Source organism: Saccharomycopsis crataegensis, assembly GCF_037102585.1.
Source record: "Saccharomycopsis crataegensis DNA, jcf7180000000074, whole genome shotgun sequence".
NCBI classification, from domain to species: domain Eukaryota; kingdom Fungi; phylum Ascomycota; class Saccharomycetes; order Ascoideales; family Saccharomycopsidaceae; genus Saccharomycopsis; species Saccharomycopsis crataegensis.
In genome coordinates, this window is record NW_027043821.1 from 265,988 (window position 1) to 284,654 (window position 18,667).

The window sequence follows — 18,667 nt, forward strand, 5'->3', positions numbered from 1 at the left end:
ATTACAATATATACAAGACAAGCAACAGTTGTCCAGTATCTTCACCGCCAGATTCCTATTCTTCTACTACTTCTTCTTCCTCTTCTTCTTCTTGTTGTTTTTCTGTTCTTGTCATCCACTGCTATTGTCTCCACTTTCTATCTCTCTTTTTTTCCATCCTAAGACTCAAATTAGCAATACAGCAACCAATACATATAGCCATATTCTTATTATATACAGAAAAAACAAACGAAAAAAAAAAAAAAAAAACATTATTAAATAAATCACACACTGCCATTGCTTTCTCTCTCTTTTCTCATCATCAATTCATTCATCTAACACACTCCTTAGCATTGTGATATTCAATAATAATAAGAATATATATAATCCAGACAATGCAAATAAAGCAATGAGTTACGATCATAAACCCAAACTACACACTTCTACAAATTACAGCTATACTTCATCAGACACCTCCAGACCCACTAGCAAGAACAGCAATAATGCCTATCCCGATTACACAACCGCCAACGATGACCAGTGTTTGCTGTTGGACGGTATTGACAAATGGCCCTTCGGTGAATCATCGCTAGTCGAACTTATTGTCCTTAGACAAGAACAAGAACGCACAAAACAAGAACAAATCAGACTTCAGAATTTGGAAAGAACCCTCCAAGTGTTGAAAGTATCTATTGAGGCTAAAGTCCCATCACACATGATTGCCAATATCTTGAACGGTTCTGTTTCTTCTACCACTGCTGCTGATCCGAGGGTCCCTACACCACCCAATCAAACCATGATGGTTTCTTCGCCAATTCAAAACCCCCCATCCTATCTTCCAACAGCGGTCCAACAATATCCCAAACAATATCCCCCAATCATCACCACAAACCATCAAAGAAGCTCGACAATTTCTACCACAAAGGAACTCTATTATAAATCGTCCCCAACTATATTGTTGTCTCCCAGCCATACCGGGCAAAATGAGACGCCGATCAATCATCAATACATCACCCATAATTCCCCATTTAAGTTCCCTAAAAAATTGCCCTACCCGATTCCAGAATCTCAACCGGTGATGTCGTTCCAACCGCCAATGTCACCAATCCGTTCTCCGCTTCGTCAACAGCCCAAGACTAAACCATCAATACCCGCAAATAAAAATAACGAAACTGTGGGTATGAGTTCTTTCCAAGGAGTAATCCAATTCCATCATTGGCAACTGGAAGATCCGGGAGCAACGATCCGCAAAGAACAACAAAAATCATCATCATTACCCTCGTCATCTGATAGTAATGGTACCGGCCATAGTCGCCAAAAATCAAACCCTGAGTTGTTGACCCGTTCGAAATCTCAAACTCTTAGTAAAGGATCCAAAATCGCTAAACCTACCGGGGCAATCAGTCCAACTAAACTGAATGCTGTCATTGATGGTAGTAATTCTTCTTCACTGTTTCGCAATAAGAGGAAAGTCGGCAATCACTCCCGTGCAAAATCAGAAATCGTTCGTACTTCGACGATCAACGATTTTGGAAAATTTCAAGTTGGCAGAGATAATATTTTGAACTCCAAGGATGCCCCTCCAAGGAAACTCCAACCACCAGTTCAGGTTTCTGGACCATTGCATAATAAAGATCCAAAATTCAACCCATTGAATAATTTGGTCAGTGCCGCAATGATGGAGACACATCAGTCAGCGGAAAAGAAATGATCTGGGTGTTGAAAGAGAAATCAGATCCAGACTGTGCTAATCAATACAATTTTTTTCTTCTTTCTTCCTCTTCTTTTTTTTTTTTTTTGAAACTCAAGTGATCTGCTGAGCTTCCCTCCCCCTCTTATAGAATAGACTTCATTTAAATTCTTTTTTTCTTCTTTTTATATTAATTTTAATTTTTCTTGAGTTCTTTGTTTGTTTGGATTCATTTTCATTCATTTTCTTTTCTTTTCCACACTATACTATAGCTATTGCATCAACGGCACAATTAATATTTTAATTTCCTCCATGAGGTTACGCTTGAATCAGAGTACTTCTCGTTTTTGAGGAAGCTGGAAAAATTATTAACTCATGATTGTTTTTTCAAGTATATTATATATATCAATAATTGAGTATTTACTGCTTATCCAGGATATTATGGTTCTTCTTCAAGTTCCGATTTGATAAACTAGGAAAATTGTAGATAATAACCTCCAAAGTTCCAATTCGGAAAAACCAAAAATTTCGGATATAAGTAGAATGTAAATACATGGGAAATATCTATCCAAGCACTCCTACCAATTAGCCAAAAAAAAAACTCTCCCAATTTATCAAAACATGAAATAGAAGAAAGAGCAAAAAAGAAAAAAAGCATTATTCCAAAACGTTATGCGAATTTAAAGAAATTCCAATTTACTAGCAGGGGGAAGATTATTTCATATACTATTTTGGGTTCCTGCTTCGGTATGCACGTGATGCATAAAACATTGCAGAAGATCATTCCTGTAGCCTCAAGATCAATTATTGTGATTATTTCATTAGTACCAAGTATATAAATACAAGAGATCAAGGAAAGCAAAACATAGTGATTATCTTATTAGTCCAAAAATGTAAGAGAAATCAGCGAATGTAAGAGAAATCAGCGAATGTAAGAGAAATCAGCGAATGTGGAAAAGAAATCGATGATGTTATTTGAGGAGTTATGAGTTGATGAGAAATGGGAACTCCTACATTTTTTTTTTTTTTTTTAGCATATCTATAACGAATCGCAAGAAGTCAATGGTATTAGAGAGAATAAAGAAAAAATCCAGTCAGAAAAACAAGAACAGAACTTAGAATATCCCCAGATAAGATCAGGGGAAAAAAAAGAAACAATGAGCGGTAAAGCGAAAAGAAAGAACAAAATAAAACAAACAAAACTATATCAGAACAACTATATCAGAGTAATTTTTTTTTTTTGTTTTCAACAATCAGCCAAAAGGTAGAGCGAGTATTAGCTAATCATGGGTGACCGTCAGTGACAAAAGCATTGAGGTCATAATCACCGGTGTAACAAGCGTTATCAAAGTCGGAAAGCTCGTACAAAGTGTCCAAATGGTCCATGAATTTGGAGAATTCACACCATCCGTCATCTCTTGGTTCACAGAAGTCTGGGAAGTTTTCTGACAAGTTGATGGTATGGTCGTTAAGGATCATGTGGATGTACTTGGTAGTTTCGGTGGTATTAACATCGTATTCGGAGATGATGGATCTGTTAGCTGGAATAGCAGCGGAACATTCAATGACTTCGAAATAAGTTTGAGAGGCGAATGGAACCACGGTGGAAGCATCCAATGGTTGTTCTTTGGAACCCAACTTACCATCGATGGTGAAGTTAGATTTGAATTGGTTCATACCCAAAGCTGTAAAGATGTTGGAAATGTCAGAATCGTGGGAGAAGTCAAAGTAAAGAGATTGGTTAGTTGGGAAGTAAGTAGGGTTGGCGTCCAAGGTGGTGTTTTGGGAAGCAAGAGTGGACCAGTCAAATTCGTTGGATCCGAGCAAACGTTGCTTGAATTCTTCAACCCAACCAACACCAAGAGCACGACCAACAGGAGAACCAAACATGTTGTCGTTGTACCAGTTCCAAGAGAACAAGTATTCGTAATCTTCCCATTCTTGTTGGGTGAAAAGGGAACAGAATGGAGAGAACCCGTTGTTGTTGACTTCATAAGTACAAAGTTGTTGCATGTCAAAGACAATGTCGGTAGTCAAGGTCAAACCAGTGAGGTTAGCATTGAATCTTTCCACGGCGTTGGCAAGATATTGCTTCTTGAACTTGGTGGTGTCAGGGTCAGAAGCGGTGAGGTTGTTGGAGATTGGACAACTGTCGGATGCCATGGTGTTGTTGTAACCATTGGATTCGATAATGATTTCCAAATCAGCGTAGTTTTGCCAGTCGAGACCGAAGAACCCGGCAAGGAAGTATTCAGCAGTGGCGGTGATACGTTCTTGAGAAGTGGTACGGGCAACCATCTTGTGAGGAGTGGTGTTGTTGGCACCCCAGGATTGGTAAAGATCACCATAACGGAAGAAAGTTCTCACACCTTTATCGAACAATTGCTGGTTACCGAGCTTGGTGAGGACATTGACCCCTTGGACGTATTCGTAACCGTTAAGGAATTCAAGTTCACCAGTGGCGGTGTAGTTGTGGTCGGAAAGAAGGGTACCAGTAGACATTTTGTGGGTTGGGTAACGAGAACCGTGTCTGGCCAAAACATGCACTTGTTTGATGGAACATTGTTCTGGCATACCGTAATCATAAATACCCCAGCCTTCTCCGACATAGTATGGAGAAATGGTACCCATCAATTCGAAGATGTTACGATCACCAGGAGCAGAGTCCTTGGCTTGGATAGCGGTTTCGATTGGTTGAGGGAGGGTGTAGGAAGAAGTTGGGGTACCATAAGTGATGGCAGCACGGTCAGTTTGTGCCAAGAATGGGGCCTCGGAAGTAGCAGTAACCCCGAGGAAACCGATGTTGGTTGGGAAAAGATCAACTGAGGAAGTGGTGGTTGCTGGTAAAGCAGCGGCGGATACCGTGCAAGCCGCATATAAAATTGATAATAAGAAATTCATTGTAGAAAAAGATGGTTTTATGATTAATTATTAATGATTTACAATAACCACTTTTATCAATTCCAGAGAGCATTGGAAGAGGCCTCTTATATATATGTCATGTCATTACCATCGATTCAAAGAACAAGAATGCTCGGCCTTTCTTGTCGTAAGTCAATTGACTGAAAAGCGAAAGAACGTGGGGCAGTTGCTAACTTTTTTTTTATTTTTTTTTCATTTTTTTATTTTTTTATTTTTTTTTGGGTAACCTCCTCGGCTGCGGCATTTGGGGTGTCGGGAAATGTGACATGAAGGCGACCACCACCACCCACGTTGGACCCCAATTGTAGGAAAAAAAAAGTGCCTATCAGCAGTCACCAGGCACATCTTTTTAGTCTGCAACAATCAGAACAGCCGATGACTCAAGAGGAGCATCTTCAATGCCCTTCTTGAATCATCAGCTATTACAAGTGTCCAGTCAGAAAGTCGGTGGAATCAATAGCTAACCCACTCCACCGCCATTGCTTTCAAAATAGTAATGGTAACGCAGTAATAACCGAGATACAATCTGCCGAGCTGAAATGCAATAATGTTATGCAATTTGATAGCTTCCCTATTGTGTTGATATGTCTAGGATCACCAGAACTGCCCAGTTGGGAACACACCTCGATAGTTATTGTTCGACATATCAATGAAAAGTTACTACTTCCAGTAACTTATCCAGAGTGATTAAATGTAAGCCACTGATGGTGCTAGCACGTTTCCAAGTTATCAACAATCTTTATAGACTTTCAACGGAACAATTGCCTATTTTCCTGTAATAGGTTGGGAAGAGCATCATGATCATTTTCATCCAATTATGGAAGAAATAAAACAAAACAAAACAAAAAAAGAAAATAAGGGAAAAGAAAAACTATTCCATATAAATCAAGATTCCCAAATGATTCCAATTTTTTTTTTTTTTTTCAGAAATCACAAAGTGGGATCGTTTCCTAATCGTATATTGGAAATATCCTCCTTGTTGCCTGCTCACACCCGCGATGTTGGGAATTACTGGCAAAAAAAAAAAAAATTGTGACAAAAAAACAAAAAAAATCCATCATTAAAACTACAGTTCTCCCACTCTAATGAATAACCATCTAAACACAGTGATAAGATTAAATTGTCAAAAAAAAAACAATAGCAAAAAAAAAAGGGAAGAATCCCCAAATCATAGCAATTGTCACCGGTAATCACCACATCCTTCCCTCACCAAATCTATCACTCAAATAGCAACAATGAATGATCCTTCAACCATCACGTTCCAAGAGTTTTACAGCTACACTTTAAAGAGCTATATACGGCCCGGATACCTTACTCCAGCCGACGCCAACATATTAACTTTAGAGATCATTGATTTGTTCAGCGATCGTCCTTGCGAACCAACGGTTCTTCAGGTCCTCGGGAGGTTTCTTACCATCGATGCTTATACTAACTTGGTTGACGAACGAACCATCAATGGGATTTGTGGGTATCCTCTTTGCCACGCTGCTCCTGAACGTAAAAACCACCAAAACCCCTTGAGAGTGCTTCTGGAAAATGCTAAGCTTCTACATAATCACAACAACCATAGCCATGATGCCGCGAGGATGGGTACGTTGACCCCATTCAGTTACTTGAATAACTACTGTTCGAAAAAACATTATCAGTGTTCGCAGTTTTACGTGGCTCAATTGCTGGATAATGCGCTTTTTCTAAGAGATAATTTGTTCGTCACCGCCAATGGTGAGTTTATCAACCAGGAAAATTATCACCAATATATTGGGAAAATCATTTTACTAGAAGACGTGTGGCGGGAACAAGCATCTCGTAATCAAGTATCACTAGTGGATGTGCTCACCGATTTGAATATTGGTAATAGTAATAGTAATAATAATCAACAATCGCAAGAACCCGAGAGAATTATCCCTGATGAATTAATGAAGGACGAAATCGTTGAGAAGTTCCCCCAACCTGGGGAAGATGTTATGGAGGACGACGACGACGACGACGATAATGAAATGATCTCGCTAGAGCAAAGAGCAAAGCAAATAGATGGTTATGTCACAGAGTTCTGAATTGGCATTGTTTTTTTTTTTTTTATTACTTTCTTTTTTTCATAACACGGACTTCCTTTCTAATCTTTGTGGTTTATTAGTTCTTTCTTGTTAGGCTTTATGGTTGTATTTTTTTTTTTTTTTTTCACTTTGTTAATATCTATTATATACTGTATACTATAGTTTTGTTACTACTAAACAATAATGACCCATCTGTTTCCTTTTCTATAACTTGATTTTTTTTTTGTTCTTGTTGTTGATTTCCTCTAGCAGAGTCACTATATCAATGGAATATCCATCATTACGACGTTAATTAATAATTCTTCAAATTATCCCTTAACGGTGGCCTAGAATTTTGTATCGAATTAATTATCATTAATTAATATTTTTACATTCAGGACAATATACAGAAATCTTTGTCATTATTTTGATACGCTTTACTATAATACACTCAGTTACCCTTGAATCCAAACTGTCTCATAACTTCTCCTAATGATGGGCTCAGATCATGCTTCACATCATTCTCTTTCAAGTAAGTTTCCAACTTCTCAAACTTTTCCAACTTCTCAATGTGCCATTTATTCATCAACTCTTGATACTTTTGTTTCTGCGAGTTGATTCGTTTGTTATAAGCTCTGCACTTCTTCATGGCCCATCCATATTTCTTTTCATTATACAGAATGGTAGACATGAATCCGTACGACCATTCACGTTTTAACTGCTTCATGTACTCACGGTCCTGTTTACCCGAGATCCGGTACTCCCAAGCAGCCTCCATGGTACACCATTTTAAAATTTCTTTGCGCTGCTGGTGCATATTGACCAATAAATCTTGGAACTTCCGGAGCTGTTGTAAATAAATGCTGGTCTTGGGGTTTTGACTCCACGGAAGCCTTAAGAATTGGTACATTGATCCATGGTACGAAAACCATTTCTGATATTTCCGGATTTTATAAGGCCCTCTTTGGCGGAAAATATAACGTAATCGACCAAGTCGACGCATCGATTGCCGATGGGCCAATTTCTTAAGGATATCCACTGATTTAGAAGCGGTTATGTCGATATCCACTTCACGTCCCCAGGTGCCGGGGTTTTCAAGCCGGAGATAGTTCAATACCCTAGTTCGGTCGCTTTGAAGTTTCGCATGGGCGTCTCGCGATTCCGTCAGGGGTGGCGGCGGGTTCAATGATGGTTCTATAACTTTGGGAAAGTTCATGATATTTTTCCGATGGCCATAGTGTACTGGCAGGTAATTTTCCGCATCACTGATCAATTTTTCAATGATTGGCCACGATGATACAACATCCTCAGTAGCACCAACAGTAGTATTTGGGGCATCAGGGGACCCAGATTGTGAAGCATTAGATGATCCGGGAAGTAATACCAGTAAAGTCTCGTATATCGAATTACCCCTGGTTAGCTCATCACGACATCTCCACGGTGAGCTAAGGCGCTTATTTTTCTGGAATTGATCGGTGATGAGCGATTCAGCTTTGGTAGAATTATCCGGTAATGCTCGACGAGCCTCTTTCAAAAGATTCCGGTATAGTGTCCTTACGGCAAAACCATGCGACGGAAGCTTGGTGAAATGAGTTACCATTATCCGCCTGCTGTTCCTCCGACTTATTGAGGATCTCATCTCCCACACATTATCATGACATTTTTTTTTTTTTTTTTTTTCACGCGAAATTTGATTTCCTCAAGCACTCCCACCATGGTTCGCAACCTCGCATGCTTGGAATACTAAAGATGAGAAACAATTCCAACAGTACTACCACAAAAAGAATTATTCAGGAAAAAGAATGCAAAAATATTTTTATTTCATGTACTTCATCACAATGTAGAGTAAAAATGGTAGGAAAAAAAAAGAAAGACAAAAGAGAGAATTATAATAAAAGAAGGTAGTATGATATGCGGCTAAAAAAAAAAAGACTAAAATAAGCTAAACGAGTTAAAGATTTGCAAGTTTGCAAAAACAATAAAAATGCGATAGAATATATAAATAAAAATAAAAAACAAACAAACAAAAAAAAAGAAGCAAGCAAAGGGCTTGCCTTCAGTCATGAGGAAATTACTTTTTTTTTTCTTTCTTTTTTAAGTACTTTCTATATCTTTCAAAAAAGTAAAATCCATGAATTCATCAATATCCAACGCGTCGGCATTTTGGAGTTGGTTTTCTTCTTCCAAAGATTCTGGCAAGTCAATGACCTTATTGAAAAACCGTTCCATTTCTTCGGGATCAACAGTGGTGGTTGTATCAATCTTGTTGATTTCTTCAAAGTCAGAGTTGAGGGTACTGTGTTTTGATAATGTCAAACTTGAATTATTGTTGTTTGTGGCAAGTTCAAACTGAGCCGTTGGTTTTTCAAAAATCATCAAGTCATCATCCTCTTCCTCTGGTTGTTGAGGGTTGATCAAGAAGTCATCAAAGAAATTGGAATGAGTAGGATTGCTGGTATCTGGAAGAGAATTTGGAGGATTGAAAAGAGAAGGAGTTCTTGATCTATTGTAGTTATGTGAGTGAACAATGGACTCGGCAGCACTCTCACCACCGAAAAGATCAAAGTTGTCGTGTTTCAAGAGTTTTATGGAATGGTCATCATCCTCATGATCATCAACTTCAAAAATTTCATGGGTTCTTTTTCTATGAAGACTGTAATCATGATCATCGATATAGTTGGAGGAAGCTGGACTGTGACCGTCTGTATACCCTGGTGCCGATTCAAACGACATCAATGAAGAGTTTTGGGTCATTTCAAGTGAGCTAACAGGAGATTGGATATCAGTTGAAGGACTGGAAACATTTTTGGTCCCTTTTTCTTCAGGGCTGGCTGAACAATCATTGAGTTGTTGTCTAAGGCTCTTCAAATCGTACACAAGTTTAGAAAGCTCTTCCTTGAGAACCGAGTTTTCTTGGTTGGCCCGGATGATTTCGATTTCGAGTAAACCATCTTCTGGAACCACCGGCTGGTTAGCAAATTGCACATGCTTGGCATACGAATCATTGGAAGTTTGAGATGATGTTGACATTGACATTGGTCTGGCAGCCACAGAGTTAGGAATGCCAGAGGACATATTGACATTATTATTGTGGCTATTGGCAACACCGTTTTTAAGAATAGACTTTGATTTGCAGGAGTTTTTGTTCTTTCTCTTCTTTGAGTCTGGGTTGTTGGTGGCATTTGTCGAAGGTTTTCTTCCAGGCTTTGGACGAGGAGGCAAGACCCAATTCTTCGAAGTTTTGATACAAAATGCGCTTTTGGGCTTCAGTGACTTCTTCACACTGGTGATGGGGGTCGAAGCATTTTGACGACTTGAGTTTTGTAAACGACTAATAACTAAAGAAAGGTTAGTAAAATTACAAATCATCTTTACGCTAACTCATCAGAAATCAAGCGGAGCATCTCCACAAAAAAAAAAAAAAAAGGTAATACGTACGATGTGAGTCAGACATGATGAATTGAAAGTAATGTGAAAGAGAACAAGAAAAAAAAAGCAAAAAAAGGATAAGAACAACAATAGTGGGAAATTGATTCAATGAGATTGTGTATGTGGGTGGTTATGACTTGAGAAAAATTTTTTTTTCTAAGAGATCAAGGCAATGGAATTAAATATGAGGCAAATGAATTGAAAATAGCAGAAAATGTGATAATATGGATGAATATAAAGTGAATTTATTGCAATATTATGATCTTTGGGGTTGGAATATTAAAATTGAGCGGATTGAACAGGACAAGAGCTAGCTTCTTCTGTAACGCGATGAAATCGTGGTTAGTTCAATGAATGGAAATGGTGATCGTAAAATGAATAGGAAAATGACTGACGCAATGAATATGAATAAAAGAAAGGCATGAGATGAGTAAACTCTATAGTCTTATTGATTCGGAATATAAAATTGGAGAGAACTATAATAATTTTTTTTTTTTTTTTTTTTTAATTAAAAATTATATGTGTGTGTGAGATTGAAGATCATGAAAATTTTTGCGAGGGCAAGTATCTATATATCTTTAATACATGTAATAGTGTTGAATGTGATACATGAATCAATAGATATATATAATGATGGGGAAGGAGGTGTCAAAAGTTTCGTGTCTTAGGAAGAACTGGAAGCGAAAAAGGGATCTATTACCAGATATATATTGAGAATCGTCTCATTCTTAACACCCGAGCTGTTTTTTTTTTCGTTCTTTCTTTTTTCTTCCATCACCCAAACTTTGGTGCGGTAATACAATTTTAGGTTTTGGGGGGATACTCATCTTATCCGGAGCCACCCGGGGAGAGTGCCCCACTGAGTCAGCAATGTCACGTGAAAGGTCTCGGAAGGAGTGCTCCGACACAGCGCAGCACAGCACAGGCACTGGCAAAGCACCGGCAAAGCAGCGCCTTTCCGAGGCCGACACAGCAGCTCACTAACGCCGAGAGTCCCACTCGGCTGGATTTGTTGGTAAATGCTGGGGTAACCAAGAAAATTCGCGCGCTACACACTGCGAAAGGTAGGAGCCATCTGCGCGGTTGGAAGGATCGATCTGACAACCATCGCTGTCTGGATACCATCAAGTACCAACTGCCAACCAGCTAAGCACGATAATTAGTGGCAACCGCGATAACAGATCAATGCCGCATAATTGTGAAGAAAAAAAAAAAACAAAAACGAAAAAGGAAAAAAAAAAAGACTTAGATGGTTGCCACATATATACACACACAAACATATGTCACAGTATATGTCTCATATATGTTGTACTATATAATATATATCTCGGTCGAAGGTGGGCTTCACGGAGAAGAGATGGAACAGCCCACCGCGAAAACTGAACTGAACCACCACAAAAGGTGACGCTGTGCCCGTCCACACATACATACAGGATATCCGGGTGACGGCAAAAAAAAATAACAGCAAATGTTCTGATATTTGCATACTTGCACGCATATGTCACATGGGATTTGAGATTTTTTTTTTGTTTTGCAGTGAAATATTGTTATTATTATGGCTTGTCTTCATTACATATGAAGTAGCATTATAGTACATCATACCTAATCTCAACATGTCCCAACAATCGGCATTGGATTTCGTAGAGGAAAGACTCACAAACCTTACCATAATAGACGAAGTAAGTGTTGGTCTCTATACTTTTCTGTGTCTCCCAATATAAAATAAAATTATTAACATATCATCGTGATCTATAGAAACTTGTGGCGCTACTACAACATGTCTCCTCGACCCTTGAAAATGTCAAACAAGGCAGAATCAGCGAATTAACAGCAAGCTCATCCCCTGTATCCTCGTCATCTTCAGATTACATGAACCACTCAACCTACGAGTTCCAAAAATCCGTAACCAACTTTTATCAAGATCTTGAATTCATGTCATCTAGACTTCGAAGAGAAATCATCTTGATGGATAAACAGACCCTGTTTAATCAAACCAACCCCAACGATGTCAGTCTACTTCCAATCACAATTGATAAAAAAGCGTCGTGGGTAGGCGATTGGAAATTTACAAATCAGATCAACGAAATCAAGCAATTACTCAACCAAGATACAAACTATCCCGATAAAATTGACTTTAGTCAAAGACGTCCAAGAAAGCCAGATGAAAAAATATCGCCGTTGTCACAAATATCACCAAAGGAAACTAATATTGAAGTACATAAGTCGACCAATGATGTGAAGAACACCACCGAACCTCAAACAAGTATCGAAAATAGTAATGCCCAAATAATGAGTACCAACCCTCAACCCACGGAAGTTGCAAATAAATATCCAGAACCACCACAGGATGATTCTTCAAAGCCGAAAATTGAAAAAGAAACAAATGAAGTTATTGAAATAGATGATCATGATGATTTTGAAATGGTGAGCTATGACCTGAAGAAACAATCGGATAATGTTAATGGAGAACCAATAGCTATTGATGAAATAACGTCTGGCGAGTCTTCACCTGCAACAAAAAATGAAGTGATTGATTTAGATAATGAAAACGATATTCTCTAGTGTATTTACTAATAGTAATAATAATGTCACAAACATAGCAAAATACAAAAATATAGTGTAAACCATCACTTAGAAAAGTAGGATTTTTTTTTTTTTTAGAAAAAAATAATAATCGTATATCATGAACTATCTTAAAATGAGTAAATATGGAAGGCTAAAAATAATATAAAATATAAATGGGAAAAAATAAAATAAACAAAATGAACAAAAGAAATTGGTATAAGTTAAAAATATTTTCACATTCTAGAATAGAAATCTTCATATCTATTACGATCAAACTTGAACAACTTTTCATCCAAGTAATTATGTTCAACCCATTGATAACTACCGGTATCCTTTTTGAACTCGATGGTTGGGTTGTAGTAATAGTTTGGTTGGACTGGCAAGATGCAAGGGAAGTTGGTCATATTCACCACTCTAATCTTCAACGCTGAGGTCATCATCAAATTAGTGGACTTATGTTGGATAATACTGATCTTGGCAATGACCTTCTTGAAAGTATCCAAGTCTGGGGTGTGAATATCGTTGACATGAGTGATGAAATGATTAGGCTCAAATCCAAACAATTCAGCCGGCGAACCAGGGTTCACATCACTAATAAAAATCCCACTTGGCAAACCAGGATGCAAATGCTTATTATTATCAGTCAATGCATTATTAGGACCGGAACCCCCTGCCAATGTCAAAGCTTTTGTGGTAGTGGCTCCTACAGAAGTATTGTTGGAAACCCCATTCATTGAGCAATGGATCAATTGTTTTACTCCCAAATGTGGCTTATGGAGTACTAACCCTGACCAAATCAACACATGGTTAGTATTGGTCACTTCTTGGGTCTTGACTTTGAAATTCAATTCTCTTTCTTTTCTAACAACTTTAAAATTCAAATATTTGGAATAGTACATCAAATCCAAATCGGCAATACGATTGACCAAATTTTCGTTGACCGATAACAAGATATCCCCTGGTTGTAAACTCATCAAGTCTTGGTTGGTATTGTAATTCATCAATTGTCTACTATCGACAATAGATCCACCTTCGTCAGTATTAGCCCCTTCGACCACATTGCCGGTAGCGGTATCGATCTTTGGTGGGATACTATAGTCTGAGCAAATCATTTTCGAAACTTCCAAAAAGTTCAATTTCGTCGCTTTATGATCTTGATGCTTACTAGAGCTGTAACCGTGGGACTTCATTTCAATAAAATCGATTCTTTCATCGGATAACCCCTTAATTCTTGCCTTCAACACGGAGATATTGTTGAATTCGGTCTCCAAAATTCTGACCTTAGGTGGTTTATTCACCGCTTGGAAGTGTAAAATAATATTGATAATGTGTAACACATCAACCCCCATACTGTACGAATAATCAACCGGTTGGTTAGCTTTTTTCCCTCTTTTACTGGCTTCATGATCCACAGAAAATTTAATGGTCGGTCTTTCAGTATTGGCCAAAGAAACATTTTGATTACTGCTAAACACACTGAATCTTAACCACAACCCCAAAATTTTACCAGAACTTGGGTCACACAACACCCCAAAATTACATTTGTTTTGAACGTATTGGTTGTCCACTTTCAATAATTCCAAGTTGCAACATTTGTAAAATGGATTATATGGATTGACTTGGATGTTGTTTGATGATTTGATATCTTTGATCGAGGTTTCCGCCACTGTGAGCTTGAAATTGTTGTCAAACCCAACAAACAAAACCTTTTGGTGCTTTCTTAAGTACACAACGTTGTTGGTGTTGAAGTTTGGAGTTTGGGATTGGAATTGTGGGTCGAAATCAACCAAAGATGGATCGTATTTCAAAATCACATAGTTTTGGAATGGATGCATAAACACCACTTCTGCTGGCAAATATGCTGACTCGTTGAAAATGACCGTGACATCACACAAGTCATGAGGAATATAATATCTTGAGACCAATACATAACCGTTGAAATTGTCAATGATCAACCCGTAACATCTCTTAATAGTATTTGGGAAAGAATCGACACTATATGGGAAATTAACCTCGATCTTTACGAAACTTCTTAAAACGTTCAAAATTTCCGAATTGTTTCTCAAATGACCTAATTCAGAGGCAAGCTCGGATTGATTATATCTCACCACTTTTGGTTTAATAGGAATCGAAGGTAAATAATTAGTTTGTCCAATATCTTGATAATCCCATAACCCAGTTTTATAATTGAATTGGAAAATCTTAAGGGCCTTAAACCAATGCTTATCGATGGTTATGATCTTGGTGATTTGTTCGTTCAAATTCTTGATACATCTATACGATACAGGAACTTTCTTGTAATCTGGAATTCTTCTAATAACATTGACCAAATCATTAAGGTTGAAAATCCCAAAGCCATCAATATTATCAACGATGACATTATCATCACCAATATCGGTGAACGCCCCATAAGAATGGTTCAAAAACACCCCTTGCAATGGTAATACGAAAAATCTTGCCAAGTTATAACTAATGTCATTAAAAGTTGCCCCGCAACATTGAACAAACTTCAAACTGGTAATGGAAAATAAATCTTGGACATCTAAGTTTATTTTAATATTTTCCCCATTTCTTTGTAACACCAAGCTGATGGTCATATCGATGGAATTATCCAAAATTTCTTCTAATTGAATCAACGAACAAATATCAAAATTGTTGACAGAAATCAAAATATCACCTTCCTTGACCTTGCTATGGGCTGGCCCATAAGGTAGAACAACCTTGGCGACCAAAAGACCATTAATATCCGGGAATTTTTCCCTAGCGATACTTTCAATCAAGGTTTGTAAACCCAATTTTCTACATTCATTGAATGTCTTCAACACCCATTGAACTTGGATGGTACCACGATTGATGTTGATTCTGCTTTGGTAGTTCAACGGTTTGGATTGTTGAGCGCCTTGTTGTTTGGCCAAGTTATGATTAAGATCGTCTGGTGATGGATTGTTTGGATCGTAGAAATTGTCCTCTTCTTCATAGGTCTTTACTGGCACTTGTTTGAATAATGATCCAGTCTCCATATGTTGCTGGATATCTTGAAGGATGGTTTGGGCTCTGTATAATGGTAATAAGAAGTTAGTGGAGGTAGACGTATCATTGTTATTGATAAAACTAGCGGTTTCCAACGCAATAACAAACCCGTTGATATCAATAACTGGGGACCCACAAGTCAAGAAGAACTGATCTTTTTTGTCCTTGGCATCATTCTTGAACGCATTATATGTCAAGGCTTGCATGTATTCGGTGTTGAAATCGTTGTATGACAAGAATTGACCAGAACCATAAATTGGTGCATTACAATCCAATCGAGAGATGAAACCGTTGAGGACGATTAAATTGTTTTCCTCATGATCGTAATCATTCAAATTGTTGTTCAACGAGAAAATTTTGAATTCACAACCGAGCTTCACCAAATTTGGAGATAATTCTAGCCCTTGAATCTTTAAAAACTTAATTTTGGAAACGTCAAACTTCAAAATCATGAAATCATGGGTAGGATCAATATATAAAGGCTTAACCAACACTTCTTCAAAGTTATTGAAAATGGCGATGATTTGGATCGGACCGTTACCGATGATTTTTTTACATGTCAAGATCAACCCACTTGTATCATCGACAATGAAACCCAAAGTTTTGAAAATACCGGTTTGTTCGGTATCATAATTATGAACCTTGGTGAATTTCAAGATCACGATTGATTTTGCCACTTTGGTAATGACGTTCTGCCAAGCTAAATCTCTAAAATGGACAGCATTCAAATCACCACTGGTAGGGGTGCCTGGTTCATATTCTTCTTCTTCACCGTTTGGTAAATACATCGATCTCATATCGTCTAACACCGACCCGCCGGCGATAGAACCCCCCGCACCTCTATATATAGAGTTTCTTGGGTCATTAATGGAAGTGGAATCCAATGAAGGCATATTGAAAGTAGATAACGACACCGAAGATTCGTTGAAATTCGAGTTGATCGGACTATTGTAATTTGGTTCATTCATATGGGATGAATCGGCCGAAGAATCGCCTGAAGAACTTGGGGGAAGCATGTTATAGTTAGTTCTGTAAGGTATTCCTTGAGAAGATTCGGAAGCAGCGAAAGAGGTTCTGTTGTTTTGAAGGAACGAGTTTCTTCCGTACCCTTGTGGTGGCATCCCTCCACCGCCCATCTGAGAGCTCTGTTGAGACCTTAAGTAGGCAAGCTCCTGCTCAGAGAACGACTGTTTATCCCTAGATCTGAACTTGTCCAACATCGATCTAACTGGTAAGAGAGTGTAATATAGATATGGTGGCTAATAACAATATGAAAGATAGCCGAGGAAAAAAAAAAAAAAGGACAGGCCAAAAGATAAAAAAAAAAGAAAGAGAACAAACTATTAGAGATCAATGCATGAAATCTTCATCTAAAACACCCAAAGGACAGCAAAGGTGTAACCCGGTGCCCGGTCTCTAATACGCAGGGGCGTTCTAGCCACAAATTCCAACATGACACGATAACAAATATTAAAAACCATTCATTAATAATAGGGAAAGAAGATAGATATATAGATAAATAGACATAAAGATAAGGAGGGTGTGTTTGCGGGATAATAAAAGAGAGAAAGAGAGAAAGTAAGAAAGAAAGAAAAGAAATTCATGATTTAGACTACTGAATAAATGCATTCAAGCTTGTCTGCTCTTTGGCTTCTTCTTTTCAGCTTCAATTTTCTTCTCCTCTTCAATCTTATCGACATACACCTTGATTTCTTCATTTGTCATTCTTTTGATGCTAGTTGGGGTCATGACACTGATTTCAATGTTCTTGGCCCCGGTTTGCACAACTTCCAATAATGATTTAACAGCCAAAGTGATGGTTTCTTCTTCAGTCATGTTTTCAACGTAATTCTTTTCTAAAAATTCACGAACTGTCTTAGAGTTCTTACCTATGGAATTGGCCTTCCAGCTACTAAACACCCCACTTGGTTCGGTTTGATACAACTTTGGCACGGTATCATTTGTATCAAAACCAGCAATCAAGGTAGAAAGACCAAATGGTCTAACACCACCAGATTGAGTGTATTTCTGTTGGACACCAGCAATGTATCTGGTGATGTAATCTATGCTCACGGAATCTTCCAAGTTCAATTTATGTGATTGAGCTTCCACTCTGGCCTTATCTATCAAAATTCTAGAGTCAGCGTTTAAGCCCGCAAAGGATAACAAGACGTGGTCATCAATTTTGCAAATCTTAGATGGGGTGGTTCTTGGGTCTTGTAATTTCAAAGTACTTCTTCTTTCACACCCTAATACCACACAACCTTTACCTTTGACACCAACAGAACAGGTACCTCTCTTAACCGCTTCGGAAGCGTATTCAACCTCTATAAATGGATGTTAGTAGTGTCCTAATTGAAAAAGCTAAAGACTAAAAAAAGAGTTCAAATATAATCGTGGTTGGTCGCATCGCGGTTGAATAACCAGAGAATTAATCAAACATGGAATATGCAATTTGGTTTATCAAGGTAATAATTGATTCACACCATAAATTCAAACAAAGTTCTTCCAGAGAACTAAGAAAAATCAAAAAGGAAGTATGAAAAAGGTATAATTGGAAGAATAATAACGTACGGAAAACATGTCCATCAGGACTATATGAGTAGATGTTAGTAAGTGGCAATAAATATGTCGCACAAACATGCTTTTCTTATACTATAATTGCCCAATAGGCAATCAGATTCCATTGACACGACAGAACATACCTGAAGATAGACAAAGCACGATCGTAACCACTCATTTTTATAAATCGGGAAATATGGCGTAGTTATTTGTTGATAATAATGCTTACACCGTCTCTTGGAGGCAAAATTCCACTATTGGGATTTTTGGAGGGCTGTTTTTCAAGTCGGAGGCAGCTGACAGGAGGGTAAATCGTCTGGCAGTTTTTTTTTCTTCTTTGTGAGTACCATGAGGGCGGATCTTTAATTATTTTTTTTTTTATTATATCTTATGGCCTTTCTTTTTCTTTTTTTTTTTTTTTTCTTTAAATTAATCCAATTTCATATATCAGAATAGT

At 37.9% G+C, this 18,667-nt stretch overlaps 8 protein-coding genes across 8 annotated transcripts; 3 read left to right on the plus strand and 5 right to left on the minus strand. All coding sequences in view use genetic code 12, as the record gives it.

Moving 5' to 3' along the window:
• Positions 1-388: 388 nt before the first annotated feature.
• On the plus strand, positions 389-1,690 carry BOP3 (Bop3p; the record flags this gene model as incomplete). The annotated part of the gene is made up of 1 exon (XM_064995576.1): positions 389-1,690. The coding sequence occupies one exon, from the start codon at positions 389-391 to the stop codon at positions 1,688-1,690; it is 1,302 nt and encodes a 433-aa protein (XP_064851648.1).
• Positions 1,691-2,953: 1,263 nt separating this feature from the next.
• DASC09_019740 (histidine phosphatase family protein) lies at positions 2,954-4,570 on the minus strand (the record flags this gene model as incomplete). Its single annotated transcript, XM_064995577.1, has 1 exon — positions 2,954-4,570. One exon carries the CDS (start codon positions 4,568-4,570, stop codon positions 2,954-2,956), a length of 1,617 nt encoding a protein of 538 aa, XP_064851649.1.
• Positions 4,571-5,826: 1,256 nt separating this feature from the next.
• RTR1 (RNA polymerase II subunit B1 CTD phosphatase RTR1) lies at positions 5,827-6,645 on the plus strand (the record flags this gene model as incomplete). Its single annotated transcript, XM_064995578.1, has 1 exon — positions 5,827-6,645. One exon carries the CDS (start codon positions 5,827-5,829, stop codon positions 6,643-6,645), a length of 819 nt encoding a protein of 272 aa, XP_064851650.1.
• Positions 6,646-7,075: 430 nt separating this feature from the next.
• On the minus strand, positions 7,076-8,224 carry DASC09_019760 (uncharacterized protein; the record flags this gene model as incomplete). The annotated part of the gene is made up of 1 exon (XM_064995579.1): positions 7,076-8,224. One exon carries the CDS (start codon positions 8,222-8,224, stop codon positions 7,076-7,078), a length of 1,149 nt encoding a protein of 382 aa, XP_064851651.1.
• Positions 8,225-8,718: 494 nt separating this feature from the next.
• On the minus strand, positions 8,719-10,078 carry DASC09_019770 (transcription factor HAP4; the record flags this gene model as incomplete). The annotated part of the gene is made up of 2 exons (XM_064995580.1): positions 8,719-9,962; positions 10,063-10,078. 2 exons carry the CDS (start codon positions 10,076-10,078, stop codon positions 8,719-8,721), a joined length of 1,260 nt encoding a protein of 419 aa, XP_064851652.1.
• Positions 10,079-11,666: 1,588 nt separating this feature from the next.
• MED11 (Med11p) lies at positions 11,667-12,615 on the plus strand (the record flags this gene model as incomplete). Its single annotated transcript, XM_064995581.1, has 2 exons — positions 11,667-11,732; positions 11,809-12,615. 2 exons carry the CDS (start codon positions 11,667-11,669, stop codon positions 12,613-12,615), a joined length of 873 nt encoding a protein of 290 aa, XP_064851653.1.
• A 236-nt stretch (positions 12,616-12,851) lies between these two features.
• DASC09_019790 (uncharacterized protein) lies at positions 12,852-16,868 on the minus strand (the record flags this gene model as incomplete). Its single annotated transcript, XM_064995582.1, has 1 exon — positions 12,852-16,868. The coding sequence occupies one exon, from the start codon at positions 16,866-16,868 to the stop codon at positions 12,852-12,854; it is 4,017 nt and encodes a 1,338-aa protein (XP_064851654.1).
• A 409-nt stretch (positions 16,869-17,277) lies between these two features.
• On the minus strand, positions 17,278-18,388 carry PRE6 (proteasome core particle subunit alpha 4; the record flags this gene model as incomplete). The annotated part of the gene is made up of 3 exons (XM_064995583.1): positions 17,278-17,975; positions 18,223-18,242; positions 18,354-18,388. The coding sequence occupies 3 exons, from the start codon at positions 18,386-18,388 to the stop codon at positions 17,278-17,280; spliced, it is 753 nt and encodes a 250-aa protein (XP_064851655.1).
• Positions 18,389-18,667: the final 279 nt, after the last annotated feature.